This window comes from Bactrocera neohumeralis, chromosome 2 (genome assembly GCF_024586455.1).
Source record: "Bactrocera neohumeralis isolate Rockhampton chromosome 2, APGP_CSIRO_Bneo_wtdbg2-racon-allhic-juicebox.fasta_v2, whole genome shotgun sequence".
Taxonomy (NCBI): domain Eukaryota; kingdom Metazoa; phylum Arthropoda; class Insecta; order Diptera; family Tephritidae; genus Bactrocera; species Bactrocera neohumeralis.
The window spans coordinates 36,243,675-36,267,747 of record NC_065919.1 but is presented as its reverse complement, the minus strand read 5'-3'; the positions used below and the strand labels follow the sequence as shown (position 1 = coordinate 36,267,747).

The 24,073-nt window shown below is 35.9% G+C and overlaps 1 protein-coding gene across 1 annotated transcript in view; it reads right to left on the bottom strand.

Moving 5' to 3' along the window:
• Window positions 1–1,979, bottom strand: part of LOC126757434 (peroxidase) — a 47,381-nt gene extending 45,402 nt beyond the window's left edge. Inside the window, exon 1 of the mRNA XM_050471361.1 lies at window positions 1,278–1,979. Coding sequence (XP_050327318.1) covers window positions 1,278–1,288 — 11 coding nt within the window. The 5' untranslated portion in view covers window positions 1,289–1,979. The remainder of the gene's footprint in view (window positions 1–1,277) is intronic.
• Window positions 1,980–24,073: the final 22,094 nt, after the last annotated feature.

Sequence of the window (24,073 nt, the reverse complement as noted above, 5' to 3'; positions counted from 1 at the left end):
TACCGTAAACTAATACCGTAAACTAAATATGTCCCTTCGTTTCATACCTTAATTTATAATAACAGATACAAAAAAACCCACTGTACATATACATATTATACATACTGTAATTATGAAAGCGGGAGTGTATCTCTCTTCAAAGAAAATTTTTATGAAATTATGATATTTAGTATAAAGGTGAAGAAATATACATATATTCATATACAGGTATGAAATACAAATTTTGAATGAAGAGAATTGTTAACAATTCATTTCGTATTTCTAAATTGGTACTTATAAATTGTGCTCAGATCCAGGCGAGGTAAATGGTTTACTAAACAACATATTTTTTAAACGTAAGCATGCAATATGTTAATGATTTAATGCTTTGGAGCGGATATTTTCAAAGTGAGTTAAATATATATATTTAACCTTTGTTCTGATATTTGGTAAGATCTATCTGATCTGCCCTCTATTTAGACATTTTGTCAGGCCTTGCAAATATCTCACTTTTAAGGCTCTTCTTAAATTATAAATTATCTTACCTAAGTCTTTCATCATGATTTTAAAAACAAAATTAAAACTGAACCCAACAACTCTAAGAGATATAAACACCCGTACAAAAACAAACTTGTTTTTGAATCCTATTTGTATGGAACAATGCATCAGGAAAACAAAGATCAATTTTTCTTTTTATTCAAAAATCAAACAAAAATTTATGGAATTATTATCAAACATTGTCTTCATTTTTACGAATTCAGCTTTAAAAGCGGGTGTTCAACGATGTGTTACAACGATTTTTGTGTAAATCCATAGTGCAACAAAAACTAATATTTATTTCATTATTCTTCTCATTTGTATATCGTTGAAAAGAAGAAATATTCAACAACTACTCACTTCACTACTTTTCAATTTATGTGTTCAGATAAACCAGCTTCAACCTCTTCACCACTTCCATGCATTGAACATAAACCACGCATTTAACCTGAATACTAAATGAGCAACACATCGGGAATCTCAAGCTTATTTGTGTTATATGAGAAAAATACACGAAGAACGCACGACCATGGTATATAAACCAAAACCCTCAGTAAATATGTCACTCAACTGGAGGAAAAGTGTAAACCAAATAATTATATATGTACATATGTATATATGAAGAACATTCATAAAATACCTTTTTTTAGTTTTCGCCAGTAACAACTGACAGCGACAAATTAAATTCTCATTTAGAAGTAATAATTAAATAGAAACCCTATAAATAGTGTATATATTTTTATTATCGCCTCAAAACTTACCTCAAAATCATCTTATGACAGCTAGAATATACCGCCTCGCTTCGTTGTTGGCAGTACAGAAATGGCACGCAACAACTTTAATCCTTTATTCCAAATATGGCAACAACAGTAAATATAGATTATTTATTTAAACAATTAACAATCACTTTGAGTATTTCTAATTAAATTCAGTGCTTCGCCGAGATGTTCGCGGCACAGCAAGTGCCTCCCAAATTTTTTTAGTATTGGTCTTTAGAGCTCGCAACAATTTGTCATCAACACTATGCACACCGCCCGCTCAATTTGTCAAATACCACAATTAATTGTTTAGCTATTGCGATCTCAACCAATTAGTACGATTCATTTAACCCACAAAATTGTCAAAGTAAATATAGTAATTATTGCACCACATGGATGTTACTTTACGGGTTTTTTCTTATTTCCGCAATTCCAGTAAATTTGAGGCTGTTGTGTTCAATAAACTTTCTTTTACTTGTTATTTTTTGGTTTCGATTTTTCTTTCTTTACTGATTAAATTCGTACACCGAAACAAGTACAAAGCTCGTTTTCAAAAAACATTCTTTGGTGTTTATGCGCATTTTTTGCTGTTCTTTCGTTTGCGCAGGCGTTAACGATTTACAAAAACTTCGATTTTGCTTAAGCTTCACTTTTCTTCCTTCAAAGTACCGTTAGCAGTTAAAAACACCGCAATCAACACCGTATTGGCGTGTGTCCAACGAACAACTGAATGGTTTGGCCAAGTGTCTACGAAAAAAACCAAGCCACTAACAGCTGCCACCAGCGCCGCCGACCAAAGTTGACGCATTCTTCGTCGCACAGCGTCAGCGTCTTCAAAGCTTTGGCTGAGCTTTTTGTGTGGAAATGTAATGTGACTAGCAGTACGTATAGTACGAGTAACAGCTAGCACAGACCGTAACGGTATTCACTACCAACACCAATGTCATCTGAACTCACAATTCGTCGTGTCTACGCAGCTGCGCATGTGTCATGAGCACAAACTAAATGCGCAGCAAGCAGTTAAGTTGTATTTCCAAAGTCGATAGTACAGTTTTGTGTGCATGTGGTGAGTTGCCCATTGTACATCATCGTTATCTTCATTTTAAACATATGTACATATACTAGTACATTCATTTGTGGTTCTCGTTGTTATTCTACCGTTTATTGAGAGCTACTGGGGATAATATTTATTTCTTATCTTCTTCTTCTTTACTGGCGTATACAACGCTTACGCGATTACAGCTAAGTTTAAAATAGCGCGCCAGTCGTTTTGTTTTTCGCAATTTGGTCCTTCTCCACCAGATCTCTCCAACGGAGTGGAGGTCTTCTCTTCGGATGTTGAGAAGGCTTATCATGCGTATTCGACAAAGAAGGTGATGCATATTCCTTATAAGTTCACCGCCGGCAATCCATCGGCCCCGCCGCTTTGTTGTTCTTCATACGGGTATTTGCTATTTGAACTTGTTCATTGTCGGGCAATGGGGAATCGGTTTCGCCATTTTCTGGTGTTATGCTTTCACTGGCATTCAACAGGCCGGAGAAGTTTCCCTCCTCTTGTGCGCAAAGTTTTGAACTTAGACCGTCGACTAAGTATTCGTTTAATTTCCCAGATGTTAAATTTATCAAAATCTGTTGTTCATGACATTGTGACGGAACACTTGAACATGTGCAAGGAGTGCGCGAAGTAGGTTCCAAAAGTGCTCACTGACGACCAGAAATTTCGGCGAGTGGAAGTGTGCCAAGAAAATTTAAACATGTGTAAAAATTACCCCAAATTTTTAAATAACGTAATCACACATAACAAGTCGTGGATCTATGAGTATGATCCTGAGACAAAGAGGCAATCTTCCGAGTGGCACACGATCCAAGAGGGTATCCAAGCAGCATACACCTCAGCTCTCAAGGCTAATCCGGAGAATGCCTTCCGTGACGCCTTCAATGCTTGAAAATCTCTCCTGCTGCATCGACGCAGAAGGAGACTACTTTGAAAGTTTTTAAATAATTGTAACGATTAGTTTAATAAGTTTGTTTTTTAATCGACTCAGTCCTATTACTTTCCGGATAAACCCTGCAGTAGAAGAAATTTAAAAATATAAAAAGTAGTCAGCTTACATAGGGTTCTTCTGTACCAATTAATTTGCCTTTTATTGCATCGATTTCAATAGCGATTTCAGTCGTGAAGAGTAGATGAAGAGTGAGCCGCCTTTGGTGGTAGGTTTTCCTAATTTCTTGAAATATAACTGGCAAACAAACGGTTGCGTACCATTGTTTTGCGTTGTTCTATTGGAATGTTTGCGACATGTCCAATTATATTTGGAAAAATTGGACATGTGTTTAGAAGTGCTTCGTACGCGAACAATTTTTGTTAGCTTCGGCTCATCTTGAAACACCCATACAGTCGACTGCTATCTACTTTCGGACATATACGCGTAAATTCGCGTTTCATCATATATCTTGTTGTCATAGACATGTTTCGAAGCACCGTTATCATATATTTTTGACATTTTTCTCGACCAATCGCCCCGATCTTTTTTTGAGCGATCAAAAAATTGTGTAAGATCCCACGTGAAACATTTTTTTCAAAATCAAATGTTCATGGAATATTGAAAGTATGCTAGTTCTCTAATGCTTTTAGTTGTCTCAATCCCACGAGTTTGCGGATCAATAAATTCCGGAACAAGAACTGATTTTAGATGACCTCCACAAAATTGGTCTTGTAGTAAGCTAAGACCTCGATTGAGTGCACCATACCATCAATAAACACTTGTCCATGATGGAGATTCAACGCCAAACATTTAATTAAATTCATGACGCACTGTTGCTGAGATAATCCACGTCGAAAGTTGTTAAAAATAATCGTGCAAAAATGTCCGCGATTTAATTATTTGGTCGAGCTGAATATCTTGTAAACAACACAAATAACGCTCGTATGTCAAAACGTTCTGAATATGTAACACATTAGAAATGTCAAGTAAGTTTTACCATTAAGTTGTGGTTGCCAAATCCAGAAAAATAAAAAGCAACCCACTCACAAGTGTAAAAGCACTTGCACATCAATACATGTGGTGTTCCAACGCCAACGGGTCAATAGCAGCAATCAGCCACTTAAGGGGGTACTCTGGTCTAGGATTTTGAAAAGACCGATTTTTTTTGCATATTTTAAAAGTTTAGACTTTCAAAAATATGAGCTTGGAAGGATTTTTCTAAATTTGACTTATTTTCGGAGATACAGCCGATTTTGTGACGTGGCGTCCGTGTTCACTAGCATTGTCTCCTAAACTTTAAACGCGTTTTTCTCGAAACTACTTTTTTTGAGTTGGATCACATGATATCTCAAGTTCTACTGAACCGATTCCTTTGAAATTTGATATATATCTTCTTTATACAATGCTCCATCGTGTCTGCCTTGGATTTCCAAAAATTTTGATTTGAAGTATTTTTAAAAAATTCGAAAAGGTCGAAAAAAGCGGGTCAAAAAAATTTTTTTTGTAAAGTCGACGCCATTTTTTTTCGGAAAATGGTCAACCCGATAACGACATCCTTACTAATGAAGAATCTTCTTGTTTTTTGTGTTTTAGTTCTCTACAAGGGTTGAAATCATGTCAACCAGAAGGTACCGTTTTTTTGAAGCCCCCAATTTTTTTATATTATTAAAATGTCAAATGTAAAAAATGGTTAGTAAAAATGTTTTTCATTTTTTTAATCTTATTTTAAAAATTGCCTAAAATTCATGCGTCTAGACCAGAATACCCCCTTAAATAATACATAACAAAAATGAAGACGTGCTCATAACATAACCATACATATTAAGATACATACTTTACATATGTTAACACAATAACATCTCTGATAAGGCAATATGAAAACAAAACGAAACTAAACCAAAAAGCAATAGCCAAATAGCGCAACGAGTTCACCTTAAACGCCAGTCATTTGAACACATGACTATTCTTGCTGCAAGCTTGTGCTTCTTCTTGCCACTTCTGCTGCTGTTGCTTGCTTTCTAATGACTATGATAAGTTCGCTTATTTATGTATGTTTGCTTATGCAACCATCTTATAGGCGAGCACATGACTGACCCAACGCCACAAACAGTATTCACAAAAAACATTGAGGCGTTACGAATGAAAACAGGAAGACCTTAGCCCAATAAGCTGACAGACTGATTCAAATACACAAATAGGATGCAAAGTTATTAAGAAAGATATCACTTATGTATATTTACTGTAAACATGAAATTTTTCCGCCGCTGTTGCTTTAGATTCTGCTCTTGCCATCTTTTTACGATTTTTATAAGCATTATTCATAGTTCGTTTTCCGTCTTTTTTAGAAGGCTCTTAGTTTAAAAACACAATCCACACAAGATTTTGTTTGTTGTTGTTGGCGTATAATTGTAAAAACGTAATGGCAAACAAGTAAGCAAAAGCTAAGTTCGGGTGTAGATAGATAGACAGATATTTAATACTGAGGTAGTGCACTGCGACCTAGGGTGTATTGTGTCCTCTCCTATATCACATATACATATATGGTCACCAAGGTCCAGAATCCTGAATAGTTCCAGTAGCCTGCTGGGCGCTACTGAGGTGATGTGACCCTGTCCATGTAGATGGAACCCAGGGCCTTAAGCCTGCTTCTGCAATCCAGAATCAGGTGTGCTGGTGTTTCCTGTTCCAAGTCGCTGAACCGGCAGTTTGTGCAAGAGACTATGCCCATCTTGGACAAGTGCTTCCTGAGCCTGCAGTGCCCTGGAGGCGGAATTTGTCACGGGAGAGGTTAATTAATTCCTTAAACCTAGAGAGGTTGTACCCTCCTAGAAACTGTCAGAACCGTTCTCCCTCCTCCGTGCGGAGTAAGTGGGACCCCACCGCGTTTTTTGAGAAACGAAAATTAGTTGGTGAAATTTTAGTTTGAATGAATTTTCGCTATGTAAAATGTATGGGAACCTAAAACAAAAATAGCGCCCCCTTAGAATTAAGCTACAGCGCCTGGCTTGAGGGAGGATATTTTACTTGTCAATCACTAACATTTGAGGGGGTATTTGACAAAAACATCGATGTTTCAGAAACATCGATGCATCGTTTGCATCCCTAGGTATGAGTTGAAAAAAAAATTCAAAATTTTTTTTTGAATCACCCTAATGTATACATAATGCATTTACATGCAATGCACATCTAATAATAATAAAAATGCATGGGGACACAAGTCATAAATTTACAGATGAGATAACATTAAAGGCACACACACACATGTATTAAATTGTACACTTGAGAACAACCCAATGTAGCATAAAACATATTAAGCGGCATAAGCAATATGCTGCAATACATGCGAACATACACACCTACACATATATTTAATTATTTAAGATAGTTTTAAAAAATGTATATAAGCCAGGAAAATATCAAATAAAATTAGAATGAATAAATTCTCACTCAAACAAAGATCTTTATTTTTCCCCCACCAGCGGTAAGAACTTAAAGATCCTTATTTGAGTTTAACCGTTTGATCTTACAAATCAAACATATTTAGTCCTTCGAGCCGGATTTAGTGCTCAGCCAAATTAAAAAGTCCTGTATTCACAAAACAAAACAAAATAATAGTAAGACGGGTGTATATTCCCGCATATTATACCGATCACATAAGCCGTTTTAGCAGAGACTAAACGCAGTGATCTAACTGCCATTCAAGAAATATTCAGCGGCTGTGAGTCGAGGCACAGCAAGGTCAACTAGGCGACCAAATCAATATATGTACCTCCAACGATTTCTTTGGAGAATAGCAGTTACACAAATAAGAAAAGTGTTGCGGAAAAAATCATGGGTATTAACAAGAACAAAATTCTTGATGTCCAAGCGGATTTATCCGAAACGGTGTTGCACACGTCCAATACTTTTCCAACAAAGTCTGGCATGACAAATAAATACAAATCAGATACATTTGATTTTAATCATAGAATCTTCATATTCAAGAGGGAAATTCAACTCCTCAGAAAAGTAATGGATGATCTCCACAAAATCACTACAATAAAGAGTGATGATATCAAACTTTTGAAATTTGTGTTTCTTCAAATGCACAATTTTCACACAAAGTACTTTTCAAAAATTTTTATTGAAGTTGAAAATTTGTATTTTGAAATAACGTCGGAGTATTTCCAAAATCTCAAAATTTGTAAAGCGAGATTACAAGAAGGAGAGCCCGAAATAACTTACAGTTCTCTTCAGCGTGATGCGCTGTTAGAAGATTTTATCATAAAGAAGAACCAGAAATTTTGTACCGTTTTGACTCGGATTTAAAATGTACAAAAGTTCTAATTTTTTATCTATCTTGCAAATATCTATATTAGACTGAGGAAGAAACAGCTGAAGTAATAGAGGAAGACAAAAAACAAAAAAAGAAGTTGAAGAAGAATCACTTGAAGAACTTCATAAACTTTCAATAACTGAGGAAAAACCAACTGAATTAGTATCTCTTCCGGCAGGCTCACATTTTGAAGAAATGTGGGAAAGTGAAGTCCAGGTTAAATCGATTGAAAATGAGGACGAAGCTAAAGAAATCGACCACATTTTGGAAGATGATGCTGCAGCATATGAGAAGGAAGAGGAAATTTAAGTTTTGCACAAACCAACACAATTGCCGAAAAAGTGCAAAAGTGTTTTAGTTGAGCCAAATCCTAATCTTACCAAAAAAGAAGACGTAATTGGCTCTTCTAAAGGCATCAATACACAAGTTGCTAAAATATATCCGACCGTGTCCATTGCATTGAAATTAAAAACACATGATGAAAATAATGATAATTCAACACTGGACTTTGATCTACCTGACGAAGAGCTAAATAAAGACGTGAAAATTAAAGTCCCTGACGATGGAGCCAAAGCCAACACGAAGAAAAGGATAGGATGCCCACCGACAAAACAGGATGGTTGTACATCACCGAAGGACGAAATTAGTGCAGCAGAGTGTACAAAGATACACAAAAAGAAGCTTAAAATCAAAGGTATACCGTCGTCCGATGTAAAAGAAGAAAAGCCGACAGGACACAAGCTATCATTAAATCAACACAGGAAGGCGCATAGTCATCGTGAACGTCACTGTTGTCATCTTTCCAGCAGTCACTTTTGCTCGCCCGGGAGAATGTTCAAAATTGAACATGTTGTTATTTTAAATAAGATAAGATAAGAAATATCATATACAGTCCACTAATTTATTTTAAATAATTATTTATGATTATAATCATTTCTTTCCCTCGGCAATATGTTCAAATATCATTGAACATGCTTACTTATCAGTAAGGCCGAAATTCTACTAAATATAAATATCTATGTATTTTATATATTAATATACATAAATACAAACATATATACATAATGCAATTACATGCAATGCACATCTAATAATATTAAAAATGCATGGGGACACAAGTCATAAATTTTCAGATGAGATAACATTAAGACACACACACACACATGTATTAAATTGTACACTTAAAAACAACCCCATGTAGCATAAAACATATCAGGCGGCATAAACAATATGCTGCAATACATACGAACATACACACCTACACATATATTTAATTATTTAAGATAGTTTTAAAAATTGTATATAAGCCAGGAAAATATCAAAATAAAACAAGAAAAAACGTTAACTTCGGTTGCACCGAAGCTAAATACCCTTCACAGGTGCATTTCTGTTAGTAACTATGTGTTCAGTTTGTATGGAAGCTATATGCTATAGTAATCCGATCTGAACAATTTCTTCGGAGATTACATTGCTGCCTTAGAAAACAACATACATACATATATCAAATTTCGTGAATATATCCTGTCAAATGTGAAAGTTGTCCATACAAGAACTTGATTCCGATCGTTCAGTTTGTATGGCAGCTATATGTTATAGTGGTCCGATAGACGGCCGTTCCGACAAATGAGCAGCTTCTTGAAGAGGAAATTACGTTTGCAAAATATCAAAACGATATCTTAAAAACTGAGAGACTAGATCGTATATATACAGACAGACGGACAGACAGACAGACGGACATGGCTAAATCGACTCAGCTCGACATACTGATCATTTATATATATACTTTATAGGGTCTCCGACGATTCCTTCTGGGTGTTACAAACTTCGTGACAAACTTAGTATACCCTGTTCAGGGTATAAAAATTATTTTCATTCATTCCCCCCACCAGTGGTAAGGAATGACAAATTCTTTTTTGAGGTCAATGTTCGATGATACAAATCAAACAGGGGTATATTAGGAGCAAAGAGAGGGACGGTCTACTTGAATTGATTTTGATATTGCTCAAATATACTATACTCGATAATATATTTTAAAGCTATCTTACCTACATATATAAAAGAAAGTGACGTTAGTTACTACGCTTATAACTGGAGAACGCCTGGACCGATTTCGGTGGTTACCACCAATTCGGACAGGTCTCCGCCCAAACAAGGAAAATACTTAAGAAAATTCTGGAAAATTTTCCGAAAAAAAATTATGAAGAAAATAAATTTTCAAATACGATTTTAAAAAGGAAATAAAAACGAACATGATTTTAAATGCTGGCACATAACTCAAAAACGCCTGGACCAATTTTGCCAATTCTTTTTTTAAAATGTTCGTTGAGGCAAGGATGGTTTTTACGGCGAAAAAATTCGAATAATTGCCGCAAAACCCCTAAAAAGAGCCCTTTTCTTTTTCCCATAGAAACGAATGAATGCTGTTAGTAACGCTAATGCTCGAGAACAGCTGAAGCAATCTTGATGAAATTTTCAGAGGTTGATCGCTGTGGACCGAGGAAAGTTTAGAGATAAAAAATCCGTATGCTTTTCGTGAGGAAAAGTCGGAAAGTTGGACAATTCCAAAAAAATAACTTTTTTTCATACAAAATTTTTTTTTTCAACTTTTTTCCTTTTGTTTTTCAATTGTCAAATTTGTCGTTTGCTTTCTTTATTCTGGTTATTCAAAAAAAATTATTGAAATTTATTCCGTGAAAACGTTATGTGCGTTTCACACAAAGTGCTCAATTACAGATTGAAATTTGTTACGATGCCACGAAGAGGTCGCGTTCGTTTTAGCATCAACATAAGCATGTCTATTGACAGCCCATGGCACATGACCGAGTATTCCCAGGACGCGATGACATATGTACGAATGAAATTATGGATCGCGGGAAATCAGCAAGCGATCGTCACGATGTCAGAGGACAACTTTTCAAACAACAGTTGCGATGTTTTGTAAACTTTATCTTAAAGCAACGTATATGTGGTGCTGTTAGATGCTAGGTGTACTCTGTTGAGTGGCAAAAGAGAGGTTTGCCGCACGCACGTATTCTCCTTTGGATGGTGGATGGTGGTTACACCAAATCAAATTGATGAAATCATTTCTGCGGAAATTCCTGATCCAGAGATAGAAGCAGAATTATACGAAACCAATATGGTTCATGTACCTTACGGATCACAATACCACTTCGGTTTGTATGTCTGACAATAAATGTACAAAACACTATCCACGTGCTTTTCTTTCGGAAACACAAACTAGAAATGATGGATATCCAATGTATCAGCGTCGCTCACCAGATGACAATGGCAGAACATTTAGCATTCAATTTAGAGGCGTCAATATCGAAGTTAACAACACATCGAAGTCGACAACATATGGATCGTACCATATTCGCCACTGTTGTCTAATTCACATTCAAATCTCATGTCAATGTTGCGTATTGCAGTTTGGTGTAATCGATAAAATACGTGTGTAAATACGTCACTAAAGAAAGCAACATGGCGGTTACTGATCTCGAACGATACGGTCGATACGTGAACTGCAATAAAGCGCTTTGTATGATATTTACTTTTGCGATTCATGAACGTTTTCCGATTGTTGTGCGTCTCGCAGTTAATTTGGAGAATGACCAAATAGTCTATTTCAACACAGAGAATACAGCACAGACAGAGAAAACACCCCTAGCAACAAAATTAACATTTACGAATTTTTTCTCAATTTTCGGCAGTGAACCGTTTGCGAGAACTTGCTCTATTCGGAAATATCTTGATATTATACATACAATTACAATAACAATTACAATTGCTGGAACATGTTAATCACTGGAATGAAGTTCGCACACTTTTCGCGATGATCAGCCATCAAATTAGCGTCAATTATGAAATACGAACAAAAATGACATTGCCGAAGACATTTTACATCGTATTCGCTAAGGATTGGAAATGGGTAAATTCCGGTTGATACTTCCGGTGGTTTGATATCAATTCCATTTTCCCTTTACCAATTCACCAAAGATGAACTCATCACGAATATTCGGACATTGGACAAATTATCGTAACTACAATTCCTTAAGTGCACGCGCAATGTTAGCTGCCAAAAATACCGATGTTGTTGACTTAAACTGGAAGATTCAAAGTCAAATTCCGGGAGACTTGCGCTCATACAAATTGATCGATCGTGGAATTTCTAAATTCTTTGAATAGGCTTGGTATGCCACCGCATCATTTGCGTCTCAAAGTTGGATCTGTCGTTATTATGTTCCACAATCTTCAGGCGCCGAAACTGTGTAATGGAACCTGACTGATTGTGACGCAGCTATCGAATATAAAGGGGCAGAATGCTTGATTCTACGAATTCCTCTGAGTTCTAACGATTTGTCATTTCAGTTCAAACGTATTCAGCTTCCAGTGAAAATTACATTTGAGACACAAGGATAGTCGCATAGTGTATGGTATACATTTGGAAATGCTATGTTTTTCACTCGGCCAGATATACGTGGCCTGCTCACGAGTTGGAAAACCATCTTTTCTATACATCGGAACAGAAACCAAAAAATGTTGTTTATCAAGCTGCGATACATTGAAAAAAAAAGTGAAAAAGTGAAATGATAAATTCAACTTTTTCATTTCTAAACACATAATTTCACGCAGGACAACGACTGCGGGGTCAGCTAGTATATAAATAATACCAACTGAACGACAAATTGGCATACAACTTGCTGGACAAATAAACATCAAGATCAGTACCAAATACAATTGCCAATCTTATTGACTAAAGTCAGCCGGATGTTCGATAATCCTGATTTTAGTTACATAGTGCCTGGGCGAAGTTTTTACTCAATTTTAATTATTATTATGATCAAAACGCGCTCTCTCATTCTCATTAGAATTACTCACATATTGGCCAATATATGCGGAGACTTTATAACGGAAATTCGATAATCTTTATATTAGGTATATAAGGGCTATTACTTCCCGCATTGACCCGAATTAACATATTTTTTAGACACAGACAGGATTCTTTCTATTCTCTTCTATTATATACATACCTCACACATTCATCGAAACTTTCAGGCCAACTTTAAAATATGTCAACATATTCGGGCTTGAACAGTTTTGATCGATTTAGATTATTGCTAATCATACCGTAGCATACTTTAAATGCGTTATTGCAAAGTTTTTCTCGTTATAATCATTGTTTCTTGATTGTTACACTGAAAAGTGAAATAATCAAATGGAATTTAAAACAAGAAAAAACGTTAACTTCGGCTGCACCGAAGCTAATATACCCTTCACAGGTGCATTTCTTTTAGTAACTCTGTGTTGAATTTGCAGAATATATCTCGTCAACTGAAAAAGTCTCCAATGCAAGCATTTGACTCTGATCGTTCAGTATGGAATAATTCTTCGGAGATTATATTATTACCTTAAGCAGTAATCCATGTCAAATTTCGTGAAGATACCACGTCAAATTTGAAAGTTTTCCATACAAGCCCTAGAATCCGATCGTTCGGTTTGTATGGCAGCTATATGCTATAGTGAGCCGATCTGAACAATTTCTTCCGATATTACATTATTTCTATGAACAATAACTCATACCAAATTTCCTGAAAATATATCGTCAAATGAGGAAGTTTCCCATGCAAGCATTTGATTCTGATCATTCAGCTTATATGTTAGCTATATGCTATAGTTAACCGATCTGAACGACTTCTTCGGAGATTACATTGTTTTCTTAGAAAATAATCTGTATCAAATTTCGTGAAAATACATTGTCAAATGTGAATGTTTTCCAGAGAAGAACTTGATTCCGATCTTTCAGTGTGTATGGCAGCTATATGTTATAGTGGTCAGATATCGGTAGTTCCGACAAATGACCAGCTTCTTGAAGAGAAAAAGACGTTTACAAAATTTCAAAACGATATTTTACAAAGTGAGGGAGTAATTCGTATATGTACAGGCGGACAGACAGACGGACATGACTCAGCTCAGCGTCTCTGACGCTTCCTTTTGGGTGTTTCAAACTTCGTGACAAACTTAATCAGCCCTATTCTGCATTTCTACTCGAATCGAAACTTTCTCCGATTGGCAACTTTGGTATTCTGCGCTTCGATTCAACTTCGAAAATTCCAATTCAATGTATTCTGCATTGCGATCGTAATTACGTTTTTGTACGTTGAAGTTTTGTCGGCGGAAAGCCGTTATATATTCATTTTCGTGCACTTGGATAAAATAATTTCCTCAAATATGTAAGTAAAACTTTATGATTATAGTTGTAAAAGACATAATGGTGGTGTCCTTGGTTGTTTGTGCTTAAATGATATTTTTTGATATGCCACGAAAAGAGATATTGCGCAGGGCTTCCAAAAGCGACCGAAGGAAGAAGTACAGGAGTTTTGGGAGGAGGTTGCAAGGAATTTAAATGCACTTGGCCCACCAACAAAAGATTACAATACATGGAAGTTTGGTTTTAACTTCCATTTATTTTTAAAAATTTAAGTTAAATCTAACGTTTTCGTGCAGGTCTGGATTGACTAAAAATGCTACATGAAGCGAAAATTATCGCATAACAAAAAAGAAAGGATGAGCACCGGTGGAGGTCCTTGCCGTTTACAACGCATAAGCCCACTTGATGAAAAGGTGATAGCTTTGACGGGTTTGGAAACGGATGATATCCCTTCAACCAGTAGAGCTAGCAGCCAAAATAGAGAGGCGAGAGCAGACAAGCAGAGCACTTCTTCATTACTTAAGAAAAAGATACAAATTAAAAAGAATTTTATGCAGAGATGAAAAATTCAATGAAGCTGCCTTTGGTAAAATGGAAGAAGTTACTTCATATTTACGGCACATGAATCGTTCTCTAGAAACTTTGGCGGAGACTGCAGTGAAGCAACTTGAAGAACAGAAGCGACACAATAGAATTAAGGAAGAGCTGGTGAAGGAAAAAGAAGAAATAAAAATGCAAATGCTAAGATTAGATCCAAATTATAAGCCGGATTCAAAGTAGTCATTTTTTAATTGTTAGCCTTTTATTTATTTAATTTATTTATATAACGAGCTGTGAAATGAAATAAAAGCATTTACTTTTTTAATATAGGAGCTGTAAAATGCACTGAATGCAATTGTTTTTATTTAATAGAATAATGTAGGGCATATTTTGAAAAATGCATTGGTCTCCTCCTCAAGTAATATCGCTGCCGATATAATTTCTTTATTTTAATAAACCAACAATAATTTGTGTTTTTTTGCTTTGTTATATTTCATTTTCACACGTTTCAAGGCAAACAGCTGACTTCGAAAGAGCTACAGCTCTTCCTCTTCTTCTTTCAATCCAATCGTAACTCAGAATACCTATTTTCGATTCAGACGGAGCGTAGAGCGGGAACGTAATCGAAATGCAGAATAGGGCTGAATATACCCTGTTCAGGGTATAATTATATTATATGGGAAATAGGCGTGGTTGTAGTGCATTTTCGCACTGTACCATGGAAATGTTAGAGGAATGTTATATACCAGATTCAGTTGAAATCGTTTCAGCAGGTCGCGAGGTATATGATTTCACCTAAAAGCGGGCGGTGCCACCACCTACCTCTTATAAAGCTATCTAATACCAACCCAGTGGTAGAATTTAATGTCTCTAGAGTTTTTGGTTATGGATTTATCGCGCTTTTAGTACTTAGTTTTTAACGGTACTGTTATATGGGTAGTGAGCGGGGTTATGATCTGATTTCATTCATTTTCACACTGTCGGTAGCGGTTCTCACAGAATTTATTTTAAGCGAATTTGGTTACTTTGAATTCAACGGTTTGAGAGATATGCAAAAGCTATGTATGTGTTTAGCCCTTGCCACTGCGATTCTCTAAACTAGATTAAAGTTGCAAATCTCAATTGAGTATTTAGTTATGACCCACGTTTTGAGGACGAGGCAGTGGTCCGATTACGCTCATTTAAGAGCTCCGTCTTTTTGCCAGAAAACATGAACGCCAAATTTCATCGCGATATTTTAATTTTTACTCAAGTTACGGCTTTCACGGACGGACGGACAGATTTCAAATTGTCTCGGCATTCTGATTATTTATACTATATCTTACCTGTTCCTCATTTGAGTATTTTCCAAGTTATTTTTACATATACCGTTAACAAAAAATTGCAAATGATTTGAATTGTGCGTAGTTTTCACTCTTACTTGGCTACTATAATATCGCGTGCAATAATTTGTAACTTTATACGGGCGTGAGAATTTTTGTCAAATGTTGTACATATGTGTATATTCATTCATTACACACATCTATACACACGCATACACATACAAGTACATGTACATATTTGTGGTTTTCATTGCAGCTCTTCATGCGGCAAACGTCACAGCGAACGTCACATAAACCACAAAACGGAAATTAAAAGTTTTTATGCCGCGTGTGATGTACTCATGAAAATATGTACAATTACTCACAAAATTGATCACAGTATCAATACGTAGCTAATCGATGATAAAAAACTCGTAAATGTTTTGATATTTTTTTAAATGTTTTTATTAAGCACAAATTTTCGTATGTTTCTCACGAAATAATGTATAATCCCGCGCCTGCTACACCGTAGACAATAATTCGCTCAATTAGCCGATTTCGCCTGCAACCGAATTTATTAGTGTACTCCACAGCTACTCGATGGGCCCAAGTCTCCTACAGTGCCAAGCAAATGACTGCGCAGAATCTCAATATAAGACTTTGCCAGCATACGTCCTTCGATTTTCGTCAACCTACCAACCACATTTGTCGTCGTGCATCACCACACCATAATGCAGCCTCCTCCATACTTCAACGTTGGCTTAATGTGGCGTGCCTGCACTTTCGAATTCTTGTTTCACCACGTCCATTGCGCCTATCCGATCCCAAACGATTTATTTAAGTCTCGTCCGACCACACGACCCTCTCCCAGTCACGTACATTCAGACCCAGTGTTGGTTTTTTGACCTTAGCAGGGCTTTTTGTTCAACACTTCATAATTTTCTGTGCGTTGTCTGTACACAAACCTTTAAATGATTATTCTTTTCCCTGCTATTTCCACGGAATTTTCGCATTTTCCACTTCATATGATCGTCCCGATCCTGAAGCTGAGTTGGATTAGTACTGACTGCATATGCAAGACGGAATGAAAAAAGAAATGGCTATTCAACTGAAGCGTGATCAATTTTGTGAGTCACTATACTTGTATATATCAAAGACAAGTTTTTACAAACCTATTAATATGCATATGAAAGATTTTTGGTAAAGATATAATAGTAAAGCACTCAGTTACATTTTAAAGCCATTCTCATTCATTTAATTATACATTGGAATGGGTTTTCAAATCCTTTGCTATAAGAAAATCATGAATAAAAGTTTTCATACTTCGGCTTTTAAAGACTATTCCATTATATATCATTTTGAAAAGTTTATAATCTTGCAGCATGTTGGTACAGAGTATAATAGTTTTGTTCACCTAACAGTTGTTTGTATCAAAGTTGAAATCCGATCGGCTGTCTGGCCTAATAGTTTTAATGTATGTACATACCTTCCAACTCACTTAAGCCAAATTAACTAAACTCACTCAGAACAAATATTTTCAGCACATCTATTGAAAGCGTAAAAATGGTTGAAGTTGAATTATAACCCCGCCAACTCTCCAAATAACTGTTATGTTTAAAACTACTAAAAGTGCGATAACTCAATAAATAAAAGTGTCAGAGGCACTAAATAACACCCAAAATGATAAAAAAAATTTTATATACGAGAAATCTCGGGACTATCTTTACAAATTTTAACCAAATTCGGTACTTAGCATTATTACTGACGGACTTATGTCACATTTTGAAAATGAACGCAACCGAACTACAACCATGCCTACTTTCCATTCACACTATTCTTAATTCCATATCATTCGTCACTTCTCAGAACACAAATCAAGAACCAATCAATGTATGCAAATGAAACTTTGCACAAATAGTGCTTTTGAGGGGTGCCACCTGATAACCTGATTGTCTGACTAAATCTGACTAAAATTTTTCAAGCCCTCAGATACCTAAAATATAAAGCCCAGTCCCTATTGCGCACTTCCGGTTTTTCCATGGAAGTTGCAAGAGTATGAAGTCCTTACTTCTTTTAAAAAAAAAATTTAACAACACAAATAATAAAACAAGCAAGGAAAGCACAAATTCGGGTGTAACCGGACATTTTATAGTGTCAGGTGTTGCCTTTGTAACACTTTTTATCTTTAAAAGGCTGGATATACTCTCAGGTCTTAAAAAACATTTTATAAAAGTTGTGTTCGAATATAAAATGCGAAAGAATTCAACCCTCATTATTCGAGCAAATTTAATAAGTAATCTTGTTAACTTTTGTATATTATAAGTCGTAGACTCACTTTCACAATTTATAAATATTTCCTGTAAAATATCAGCTCTATGCACTGAGGTCTTCCTGTTCATGTTAGACAACTTAGACGGGAATATAGCGATACTATGCTCCTTAAAGGGACAATATTTTAGACAATATGCAGGAACACTCAATAGAACTTTGGAAACCATTATAATAAAGGCTAAGCCAAATGTAAATAGTCAACTAGCTGCCCCCTTCACATGTAGTCAGATGAATGAGAAGGGGTTAAGCTTATTAGGTAAGTAAACAAAACTTTAGGATTTGTCCAATATTTACAAACCCTGTTGTAAAAATAGCAACAAATGATGTATGAAATTACGTCCCAATTATTATAATATCTACGCAATCAAAAACTTAATAAATTTGCTTAAAAGCAATCTTTAGTCACATGCATACATATGTATGTACATCAAATGCGTGAGCTCGAACTAAACACACTTCAAGCAGTTAAATATCAAACTTCAGTTCTAAGCACAACAAATTGCACCACTCAAATCGGGCACCGACTTTTCAATTAAAATTTATTCTTTCAAATTAACTAAGCAAACTGAGCCAAAAAGTAAACGCAAACACATAAATGAATATTGGCGCAATCACGCGACTTTGTCTCTGAATTCCAATTGCAATTAATTGGCAAATTTTTAAATACAGTACACTATTCACACAGATTTGTGAGTCTGTATGTGTGGTACATTAATGTGCACGGCACAAGCCTTGTGAAGCCCTGTAGCCAAAAGGCCAGCAAGTCTTTAACGTAAATCAAGTATTGTTGGCACTCAACAATAAATAATAGCGATGACGCAGCAGCAAAACCAACAGCCTACCACCAATGACCATAATCAACTGATCATGTGACCAACAAGTCCGCATTCGTAGAGCAAAAATGTCGAAAACAAAAACAAAATAAATAATTTACAAACAGTAACACAAAAACAAACAAAAACAAACAAAACAAATCCTGCATAAACAACTAATGCAATTGAATTTGGAAACTGAAAGTCTTCCAAGGCATCCGGCACGACGCAGCGGTGAAGGGAATGAAATGCTAACGCATGACTTCGCCTATATCCCCAGTGGCGGGAGGCCGCAATCAACCGTTTTCGAACAAACATACTACAAATATAGGTAATTTAAATACCATTTGAAATGTTACAGAAAATGTACTCGCTTTTGAAAAAATGTAGATGCCAGTGATAATAAAATAACAGACCGCGCCTGCTGCCGCATGACCGCAAGTGTGAACGCGCTTTGCGTTGCACGCACACTTGTGCACCTTTGAATGCATCGTAACATACAGACAATGGACACGCATGTTTCCACAAGTGTATACTCACAACGCCAACAACTGGCTACGTGATCTTGTCTAGCCCGTGAAGTGTGTAAAGCAGTGCAAAAATACCACACATGCATATATGTGTATATGCACACACACACAAATAAAAACTATGAAAAGTGAAGGTACATATTCGTAATAAAACAGGCACCGGCCACACCAGATACTATACGCACGTAAGAGCTGCTCTTAAAAAAATTGCATGGATGTTGTGCGTGTTTGCGTGGGTATTCGATAATAGCCAAAAGTGGTTACCAAAAATTTGGCATAAAATGACCACATCATAATAAAAAAATAAAAAATAATAATTATTTATTTCATTATTATCTTTAAGAATGTGTTACAATACTTAAGTTATTGTTTTTAAAAATAATGTTTATTTGTAGACGTCATTGATACATACATACAGGATATTTATTAAGAAAACTTAATTCTCCTTCTTTATTGGCCTAGTTTCTTCTTTTCGCCACGTGGTGCCAATTGGATATTCCAAGCAAAGCCAGGTCCTTCTCCACCTGGTCCTTCCAACAGAGTGGAGGTCTTCCTCTTCCTCTGCTTCCTCCGACGGGCACTGCGTCGAATACTTTCAGAGCGGGAGTGTCTTCGTCCATTCGGACAACAAGACATGACATGTCAATGCCGTCGTATACCTCATACAGCTCATCGTTCCATCGAATGCAATCTCTCACCCGAGGCAGTTGGTAATCTTTCATTGGAGACAACCCGCACAACCCTGTGAAGGAGGTGTTTCGCCTTCTCACTTTAGCTCGCCTTCAAACGGATGTTCTTAGGCTATCCAGAGGATACTTGGTCAAAGACCGGAAGTCGTCAGCTGCTTGGGCCATATGTAAAAAAATCGTTTCTGGCCACTCCCAAGTGAATGGCGATCAGAGAACTTTCCTCACTTGCGTAAACTTCTACACATGACTCCATCCTCCCAAAAAAAAACTTAATTATTTGAGGTAAATTTTCCGGCTTCATTAGAGCAGTTGCAATTTGTAAACGCATATGTATATAGAGTTGCAATCTATATATGTATGTATGTATGTACATACATATATAAAAATGAAACCCGTTTTCCGTTGTCACGGCATCACGCGTGAATGTCTGGACCGATTTCACTAATTGTTTTTTTGTTGTATTTGTTATTATTAGGAGAAGGTTCTTATGTAAAAAAAAATTACGAAAGTTGCCGGAAAACGCCTAAAAACAGTCCTTTTCTTTTTCCCATACAATAAGACACTCAATTTCGAATTTTTTGATGATACGTTATTTTGCATTTCAGGTGACGATATGTAAGTAAAAATTAATGTTTGTTTGTTAGTAACGCTAAGGCTCGAGAACGGCGAAACCAATCTTCATGAAATTTTCAGAAGTTGTTCGCTGTGGATCTGGAAAGGTTCAGAACTAAAAAAACTTTTCATAAGAAAATGTCGAAAAATTGGAAATTTCCAAAAATTGACTTTTTTCATACAATCCTTTTTTCCTTTGGTTTTTCAATATTTTGATTTGTAAACTATTTGAATCGTTCAGTTTCGGTCGCTTGCTCTTTTATTCCGGCTATCTAAAAAAAAATTTTGAAAATTATTCAGTGAAAACTTTATGCGTGTTTCAAACGAAGTGATCAATTACAGATTGAAATTTGTTACAAAGCCACGAAGAGGTCCCACTAATATCGGTCGGTGTTCTTTTTGCCATCAACGCCAAGGCACATGAACGAGTACTCCCAGGATGCGATGACATACGTGTGGAATTATGGATCGGGGTCAATCAGCAAGCGATCGTCACGTTGTCACAGCACGACTTTTCAAACAACAGTTACGATGTTCTTCTTTGGATGGTGGATAGTGGTTCCACCAGATCAAATTGATGAAATCATTTCTGCGGAAATTCCTGATGCAGATAAAGATCCAGTATTAAACGAAGTGATGAAAACCAATATGGTTCATGGACCACGCGGACACCACAATCCCACTTCGGTTTGTATGTCTAACAATAAATGCACGAAACACTATCCACATGCTTTTCTTTCGGAATCGCAAACTGGAAATGATGAATATCCACTCTATCGTCGTAGCTCATCAGACGACCATACAACTTAGAGTAGTGAATATCGAAGTTGACAACATATGGATCGTACTATATTCGCCACTGTTGTCTAAATCACATTCAAATCTCATGTCAATGTTTGATATTGTAGTTTGGTAAAATCGATCAAATATGTTTGCAAGTAAGTCACCAAAGAATACAACATGGCGGTTATTGGTCTTGAACGATACGGTCGAACTGCAATAAAGCGCTTTGTAGGATATTTACTTTTGCGATTCATGAACGTTTTCCGACTGTTGTGCGTCTCGCAGTTAATTTGGAGAATGGCCAAAGAGTGTACTTCAACCCAGAGAATATAGTGCAGCCAGTGGAAACACCGCCAGCAACAAAATTACGCAGAAAGGAAGGCCAGCCAGTAGATTGACATGCAGGTGTGTTCTCAAATAATGCATTTCGATGAATTTACACAACCACCGGAAAAACGACCTTCGGTTCCTATTGGATAATGTACGCATTTCAACTTCATTTGAGTCATTGCGTACTGTAAATGGTACGGTGTGTACAATTTTTCTAGAAGCAAGCCAGCAAAGTATGTACGATGCGGTGCAAATGAAGTTCGCACACTTTTCGGGAAGATCATTTCGACATATAAACCTTCAAATCCGCTTCAATTATGGTATGCGAACAAAAATTACATTGTCGAAGACGTTTTACATCGTATTCGCTAAGAATTGGAAATGTGTCAATTCTGGTTGGTACTTCCGGTGGTTTAATATCAATTCCATCTGCCGTTTATCAATTCATGAAAGATGAACTCATAAAGAATATTCGGACATTGGCCAAATTATCGTAACTACGATTTCTTCAGTGCACGCACAATTTTAGCTGCCAGAAATACCGATGTTGTTGACTTAAACTGGAAGATTTAAAGTCAAATTCCGGGAGACATGCGCTCATACAAATCGATCGATCGTCTTGACAATGAGACGAAGCCGCGAATTATCAAGTGGAATTTCTAAGTGCTTTGGAGAGGCTTGGTATGACACCGCATTATTTGCGTCTCAAAGTTGGATCTGTCGTTATTATGTTTCGCAATCTTCAAGCACCAAAACTGTGTAATGCACCCCGACTGATTGTAACGTAGCTATCTTATAGAATGGGGCAGATTTCAGGCAGGACAACGGCTGCCGGGTCAGCTAGTACTTATGTATATATTTATCAAAAACTTTACTTTTCAAAAAATTGTTCGAAAAAGACTTTCTTTCTTATTATTTCAATAATTAATTTCGAAACGTGTCTACATCCAAAAATCATTCAGTTCGGCAGGTAAATCTATAAGCCTATATAGATTACTGACGGCTCCTTTGGGAAGTAAGAAAATGTGGACCTAGTTGTACAATCGAAGCAATTTCTTTTGAATCTGAACTACTCCACTGGTATTTGGATGACTATATTCAAAAAAAACTTCGGAATACGTGGTCAAAAGTTGTAATTTAAAGAAGATAAAGGGTAATAATTTATAAGAAGAAGAAACATGTCTAGGAGCTTTTTTACGGCCAGAAAAAACAGCAAAGAAATACTAAAATTTTTAACATGCGCTAATGCTTCGGGAAAGAAGAAATTACTACTTTTAGTAATCGCAAAATGATAAACGTTGCTTACCCAATAATGTTGTTAGGCTTGTTAAAAATTACATGTACTTCACTTTGAAATTTTAAACAGTTTGGTATATGTACATATGTATAAATATTGACATAGTATATCGACAAATTTTTATATATATTTTCATATTACACAAAAGTAGAAAATTAACACTGTGACCTTGACCTCATTTGAATGGTGGTTCAAAAATTGTTAAACAAAATGATAATGATGAAATTGCACAGTTTTTATTTACTAATCTCTATTCATTGCATTTAGCTCACCTTTCAGTATTGTAACTTTCATTCCGATCACGTTCAGTTCAAATGGTTCAATTCCATTTTCTTTTATTATTGTTTATAAATGCGACCTCTAAGAGCAAACACACATGTACATACATATGTATATATGTATAGGCACATATACATTTGCCAAGTAAGTCTGCAGTTTCAAATCTGATAAAATTTCAGTTCGAGAGCAGCTCCGTTTTATAATGTGATGCATAGCAGTATTAATTTTCAATTATAAAAAAAATAAAATAGAAAGTTCCAAAATCATAAAAAAATTTAAATAGTTTCTCCATTTATTTAAAGTCCAATATATAATAATATTTAATCGCAATAAATGTTTGTTGTTTTAATTTAAATTCCCAAAATTATTATTTTGTCCGATCTGGTAACAATGAACAATGTTATAAAAAACAATGACTAAATATAATTATCGTTGACTATATGCCGGTAAATCGGTTAGTGAATTATCTTAAAGCATGATAGAGCAAATTAGTTAGTTTTATGCCAAAAGCCATTAAACCATTCCTACCCTCAAATTCCTAATATAATAATTTCCGCTGGATAACCGAGTATATCGATTAATATGTAATATATTGTAAAGGATTTCTCGATAACAATTATCCTTGCTGGAGGCTGTCCTGGTATTTCATGTGCAGCAAATCGATATTCCATTAAGAATTATCCCAATCCTTTTGATACTTGTCTACCACTTTCCCCAAATGCTCTTTTAAGGTCCGAATGCATCGTTCTAACATGCCATCCAACTGTGGATACCCAGCTTCTGGCGT